This window comes from Ptychodera flava, unplaced genomic scaffold (genome assembly GCF_041260155.1).
Source record: "Ptychodera flava strain L36383 unplaced genomic scaffold, AS_Pfla_20210202 Scaffold_46__1_contigs__length_1169225_pilon, whole genome shotgun sequence".
Taxonomy (NCBI): Eukaryota; Metazoa; Hemichordata; class Enteropneusta; family Ptychoderidae; genus Ptychodera; species Ptychodera flava.
Genome location: NW_027248368.1, coordinates 388,687 through 395,695, shown reverse-complemented (window position 1 = coordinate 395,695; position 7,009 = coordinate 388,687). Strand labels below are relative to the sequence as shown.

At 38.4% G+C, this 7,009-nt stretch overlaps 1 protein-coding gene across 1 annotated transcript; it reads right to left on the bottom strand.

The window, feature by feature from the left end:
* Nucleotides 1-513: 513 nt before the first annotated feature.
* On the bottom strand, nucleotides 514-6,727 carry LOC139128218 (2'-5'-oligoadenylate synthase 1-like). The gene is made up of 6 exons (XM_070694037.1): nucleotides 6,413-6,727; nucleotides 5,433-5,517; nucleotides 4,511-4,665; nucleotides 3,593-3,875; nucleotides 2,627-3,011; nucleotides 514-1,818 (listed from the first exon to the last, which is right to left on the bottom strand). The coding sequence occupies exons 2-6, from the start codon at nucleotides 5,458-5,460 to the stop codon at nucleotides 1,671-1,673; spliced, it is 999 nt and encodes a 332-aa protein (XP_070550138.1). The 5' UTR covers nucleotides 5,461-5,517; nucleotides 6,413-6,727; the 3' UTR covers nucleotides 514-1,670.
* Nucleotides 6,728-7,009: the final 282 nt, after the last annotated feature.

Below are 7,009 nucleotides of genomic sequence, written 5' to 3'. Positions count from 1 at the left end.
GTCAACTCCCCAAAAAACAAACGCACTTGGTGAATATATACTTACGGGATAAATTTAAAGTTTGATATATTACAATAATATTCGGTACATTTATCAATGGTTTCCTATTTGTAAACTTTCTTTTGACTGAAATATGAATATTTATTTAACAAACACAATAGAGGGGTAGAAGAAGTCAACAATCGCCGTGATCTGTATAAGCTTGTTGTGCAGTTGATATTAAGCTGTCGTCACTTCATGCGAGTTTAAGAACGTTTGGCTACAGTTGCTTTTACATACAAGCCGACTAACTTCCAAACTACGGCTAACGGCATCGCCTCCGCTGTCGTCTTATCAGTTTATCCTACGTGTCACTGACTGTCCCTTTACTGTTCAGAAGAATCATAATAGCAATACTCTGTGACGATCCAAACTGTTCTGAACCTAAACAACCATATGTGTGTCATTCTTCCAAGGTTATTGATAATGGTCTTTATTCTTTATTATAAGACCATCGATCCAGTACAACTTGTGAAATGTAATAATTGACAGGAAATTATAATAATACTCCTTCACATACATAAGGGATCATACAATTCCTTTTTAATGCTATAGCATGGAATACGTAAGCTGCCAAACGCTGCAAAGTATCAGCATCGATAATCAGTAGTCATTAGTTGAATAAAACTTCTTTCAGTTAGCGGATTATAATACATTATTGGCATATACTTCTTTGTTGACTTTCAACAAATGAACAAACCACAAGAAAGTGGTATTCGTGTTCTATTTCATTCATAATTACAGAAAGTTTCGAGATCTATTTTAAAAAACACTGTTTGACATAGTGACTTGCAGACTCTACCTACACATGAAATACAAATCTATATCGAAAGCTTATTGAAATGCAATTTCTCTTTATACACTCGATCTGTGTCAAAGCAATAATTGTGATACTACCTTCACAGCGTGACATCGAACATCGGCGCTGTCTTCGGAATTTGTCACAAGATATAAGTAATATATATGATTTATGATAGGAAAGAAAAAGCTAACATTACTACATGGTCACATCATGAGCTCAATATGTATATATAGTTAAAAAAACTTGCTACAAATTCTTGGTGCTGAACATTTGAAATGATGCCGTACTTATCAAATGGGTCAAAACTTTACCATGTCCGTGCATGGTATGGAATACATTACTTAGATGGATTGAATACAGCAACTTGATACATTTTGCCAAATTAAATATGTGCTGATGAACAAATATATCAATATCGTCTCTTGATTTCGAATATTACCGATAGCGTGATACCATCAGGTCAATGAGAAAATATTGAAAGCCGTATTACGCATAATCACTGATGTGACACCATGTTTTTCGATTATTTCTTTTTAAAGATAAAATTTGAGGTTGTAATAGAAACTATACGCAATATGCGACATGCTTTCATAAATTTTGATATAAAATCGACCATTCCAGAGTTGTACAACTTGGTGAATATCTCTTTATGCTGGTGTAAGAACGCCAATGCGATATGGTTTCCATAGATTGACCAATCCCTGGTTGCACAACTTGATGAATATCTCTTTATGCTAGTGCAAAGACGCCAATGTAGTGTGTCTTCGTAAATTTTGACTCAAAATTGACCAATCCCGAGTCGTACATCTTGATGAGTTCATATGCTAGTTTATCGCAGGGTCGGTGAGATGTGAACGATCTGCAGCAATGGCTTTCTCATCGAGTCGCCAGCGATACGTGCTACGTGATCCCAGGTGCCAGGGGAACTCGCTCGAATCACGTTGTTTGTCGGGTTTGCGGGGTCCAACAGAATAGGCCTGGAAAAGGAGACACATACTTTGTAGAAAAATGACAAGGTCGGCATAGTTTAAGACAATATTGCGTGTCGTGCGTAATTATTGACTTTTCACCATTTTTGTTGTTAAATTAAAGAAAATTTAGAAAAACAGTAAACATCTTGTCGACTCAGCCAGCCGTACATGTGTAGACTCCATTGTTATTGTTAAAGTGAAATAGAATTCAAATGTAAACAGTAACAGTACTAGTGAGTTTTACAAGTACAGACGCTGTGTTGACAAGCCAGATAGTTGTCTCTATTGTATGTGCTAATATGCCAGACTGGCATACGGTTCGATAAATATCTATTCTGTTGGGTGTTTCAACATGTTTTTGGGAGTAGAACAAGAACCTACAGTTGACAGGTATAAGAAAAATAGTGAAGATATCATCAAAAGTTAACAGCTGCTTTTCCTTTAATGCTCATCTAGTAAGAAACGGATTGCCAGATCTGCTCACAAAGCAGTCTAAAATAACAAAAACCTATTTCTCATAAAGTCATTTATATATGATAATCATCGTTCAGTAAGTCTAAACCATTTGGTATTAGAGCGTTGTTTGAAAAGACGGACTCGAGTACTTTTGTCAACAGATGACCGTTTTCCAGTTGTATGACACATTTAGGCACTACACATTTTGTACAGTATGTGATATTGTCTTCTTTTCCTCTTCTCAACATTTTCAATGAGATCAAAATGACTGAAAATGAAAACAAAAATCAATTCATCGAGGTAGTACAACATGTTTTTCGAATTGCTTGTGCAATTGGTATGAAAATGTTTTCATTACCTGTCCATATATCTCATTGCTTGATCTGCGGTGGGTTTGGTGTAATGTTCATACCAGACTACGTTCAGGGCGTGATAGTTGGCCATCTGGTTGAGCACAGCTTTGAAGGCAACAGCCATGTTAAAGTCATGTGGCCTCCCTGATTTCTCCCAGACGTGGATCGTCACAAGCTCCATTGGATATGACGTTGGGTACATCCCACCCCTCGCCTGTGGCAGGACGACAGACTTGCGCCAGTGTTTCACCAGCCGAATCAAGTTCTTCACTTTCGCTGGTTGTTTCCGGATGAATTCGACCTGAAGCTCGCTTGCTGCTGCCGAGTAGTATTGTGGGTCATCCCCTTTGACTGACGTCATCATGCGGCTGAAGACGTGCTCTTTCATTCCTTCAAAAAGTTAAGGTTTGTTAGATAGAACTGCATCGTTGGCATTGACGTATTAGGGCAGAACTTTAAGTGAAAGTATTTTTGCTTTCAAACTTAAAATATAATATGTATTAAAATGATCACTGATGTCACGGTAAATTGTGCTAATTTTCTTTGTGGACCATATAGTCGTTTTATCTCACCTGCCTATCTCTTATTCCCTGAGGGTACTACACATTTAATTTGTTTTCTAAATTTCACCGAAATAAATGTCATTGAAATCAGATGTGGAGATTCTAGAGTAGTGTCTATACATTTGGAGCCGATTTCGACTTTCAACACGAAGAAGAGGAGCTATAGGCATGAATATAGAATTTCAAAGTGCTAATGGTGTATTTACATCAACAGTCTTCCGTTATTTCAGCACCCTCCCTCCGTGTTAGTGTTTGGATTAGTTAATTATTTTATGTGTGCAAAATGTGTATGTTTGTGTGATGTATACTCGCTGAAAAACGGAGATGGATTGTATCAATTCGTGCAGGGTAACGATTGCAAATATTGTGTTGAGATGTCTTTGGTGTCATGGCGACGGTGAAACTCACCTAGGGATGGAGTTTGGCCGAACAAGTCAAAGGTTGGCAACAGGTCAACTGACAACTTCTCATACCCTGTCACAGTCACATCGAACTGCACAGCAAAACGGGTAGTTTTCTCAATATCAATCGTGGTGGCCCAGTTCGACTGTCTAAGTAGTCTTGCCAGGTCTTGTAGAATCCCCCTAAGACGTCGTTTAACACCTTCCACGTTACGCAAGTCGTTGAGTATCATAACACAGTCCAGATCTGCATGTCCTTTTATCTGGGTGCCTTTTCCAAACGAACCAGACTGCGATAAAAGTGTAACATATTAATTAATCAGTTCTACCCTTCCGTGACTTCCAGCAACCTTAATGTAGTTAAAACTCTATTACCTGTGTACGTGTTGATGCAATTCTATTGTAAATCGTTTTTGTTGTGTTCATAGAATACAGTAACTTGTCACTGCAAAATCATGTTCAAATACCTAGTTCTCGACTTTTGCAGTGTACAATATAATAGTTGGTTAAAGGTATACTGTCACCTGTTTCAATTTTGTCACAGTTACCATGGAAAGAGAAAATCTAACGAATCATAGATTTTAAGCGGATGGCCGCTTTTTAAAAACAGTGCCCTCACATGGGCATTTTGAATACCAAGGAACGCCCCTTTGACCATATATGGGCATATTTAGATTACTGGTGAATGTATACCTTTAATGAATTCCAGTCCGCACTACATTCAATTGGTGGACACTAACACTGCATATTATTCCCAAGGCGTTGTGTCTGTTAGTCTAGTACTTAGTATTCTAACACGCTTTATTGAGAAAAAAAGAAATGTATATAGTTTCCCAGAACTAAACGTTACAGCGATTGTCCTTTTAACCCACAGTTTTAAAACTTTAACATGTTACAAGTGACTTGTGCGCATAGATGTATTTACCTTGATCACTCGATTGACGCTGTATGGCGTATTGTGTTGCAGAAAGTTTATGAGCCTGTCCACCACATCTTTGGAACATTGATTAAACGCCTCCGTCGGTTGAAGGTTGCTTACCACCCATTGTTCAAGGGTATACGGTGACTGGTGCAGAAAATCTGTGGATTCAGTCGGTAATTGCCTTATAGTCACTTATTGATAATCAAGCTAAACTTACACCAAATATCCTCATTTACAGTACAATCTTTTGTTGGAGCAGTCTCGATTTGATCAGGGTTTACATTAAATACTTGGGACTAGTATCGCATCTTCATGAAACTACAACCGTTGAAGTTTCAATACTGACCAAGCGGGCTTTTTGAACTTTGGTCAGTAGCTTTTTATCGACGTGTGACTTAACCTATATTTGACCCGAATCAGTACACGCAAAGGCAAGAATCGGTTAAAAAACGGGAAAATCTTTATCAACAACAAATGAATTCATGTAATTTCATTTATACTTGGTCCATTTTGGTGAACTACATTCGATATGTGTTTATTCCCTTGATGTTCCGTTGTTTGGCTATGAAATGTTTCTTCAGTATTGATATAACAATAATGATAAGACCAACCATGTTACGCACGCGTCTATGCCAGAATCTTTGAATAACAATAACATTTCCAAGCAATAGTTTTACACACGTCGTGTCAAACAAAGCAGGGACTGCAAGTTTCTTATTCTTCGGACATTTTTCGTAAACCTTGTTTACCCATGTGCAAACTGCAAGCGGTCTATGGTCTATACTAGCTGAATTTGCATCGCCGATTAGGGCTAACTATATAGGCTCTTGTGGTAATACAAGGGCTTATCACACTGCTACGCACCTGACTTCACCAGCGCCTGTGACGCAAACCAGCTAACAAAAACATATTTTGGCACTCTTACCTTGTTCTCTTTGCCGCTGCCAGGCCATGTTAAGACAAAAAGGTTATGTAACTATCGCCGACCGTCTGTTTCCTTCCCAACTCTTCTATTCGATTAGAAAAAACGTACGTTACTTCCGCTTTGAGTTTAATGACATCGTTAAACTATAAATAGTGCTTTCGTTAAACATCAACTGTGGGTGTGACAATGCGTATCAACTACCCACAATCCGTAGAAAAGGCGTAAGTTCAATAGAAAGCAAAACGAAAGCAAGTGCAACCTTACTCGGCGATTACATTCTGCTCCCTCACAATGTGACCAGACCTAACAGAACATTGAGCATAAATTTACCCTCAAAATTGAAAATGAGGAAATTAAAAAGCAACTGTCCCATGTCGCAATACTTTTGTCCGATAGAGTGAGTGTAGCATATCAGCACGACTGTAATTACCCTATTCTACACATATGTAGGTTCATATAAAAACGAAAATAGTTTTTCTAAATGGCTGCAGCTGTACTGTACTCCGTTGAAGATATCCGTGACATCAATACGTATTTCCCAGAGTTTTACTACAGCTGATAGTTGATCGGCCACAAATGATGGCTTATACCTAATTTGATGATGTGTTTGCGTTGATCTAGGTTTCAAAGTGATATCTGTTTTTTCTAAATGTCATCGACTGTTCATGTCAACCAACAAGTAGCTCATTGGCGGGAATTTGGCAAAATTCACACGCTTTCTAGCACATCGTCATTTGCCTGTATGTGTATATGCTGATAATATGCACAGTAAAGAGAGACAGCATGAAATCCTTTGAAATTGAAGACATTGGGATTCATGTTCCGTGAACAAGTTATAATATGAACTGGTTTCGACTTCTCCCATCGTTGTCACCTCCCCAAACAGTTATCTTCACATAAACGTGGATGAAATCTCAACCTCCTTTCCCCAGAAAAAAAAACCTTGCAATTATCACTTCCTTTAAACATATTACCATTACCTCTATCGCCCTGGAATTCCAACAGCTCGCAAACTAATCCTGGATTTCAACTGTTGTGCTTTTCCACGGTGATTTTATATCCCAGTAAAACGTAGAGCAGGTAACGCCACGACCAACACTGTGCCAGTAATCTCGAAAAGAAACCTATGACGACATATGCACTCATTATGCGTGTCAAACGTCACCAAATGTGAAGCCATGTTAAATCGGTAATCTGATTAAAATCAAATGTTGAGTACGGCGACGTCTACTTAGCGTACGCGGTATTCTCTTGCTGTCAGCTCATCTCACTACACCGCGTACGCTAAGTGGACGTCGCCCTTCTCTACATCTGATTTTAATCAGATTGATTAAATCGGGTGACTTCCGAGAAACATGTTTCGTTTGTTATTAAGGTAGAACGCACCTCGGGGACAGACATTCGGACTCTCAAACTTTTACAATTCTCTTCTGATATACCACATGTGGGGGTTCATTTTAATGCTCTTGGTCAAAGAAAACTTTTCACCGGCTTAGTTTTTCGAAATTCGAAAATTTTTATTTTTCTCCATAGAGTTAACACAGGGATGGCGGCCATTTTGAATTTCTAATATCGGT

Excerpts from the sequence above, each read along its gene's own strand:
- LOC139128218 (XM_070694037.1), bottom strand. The coding sequence starts at position 5,460 with ATGGCCTGGCAGCGGCAAAGAGAACAAG. Across the intron at positions 4,666-5,432 it reads GCAGCGGCAAAGAGAACAAG|ATTTTCTGCACCAGTCACCG; the intron begins GTAAGAGTGCCA and ends CTGAATCCACAG. Across the intron at positions 3,876-4,510 it reads GCGTCAATCGAGTGATCAAG|TCTGGTTCGTTTGGAAAAGG; the intron begins GTAAATACATCT and ends CTTTTATCGCAG.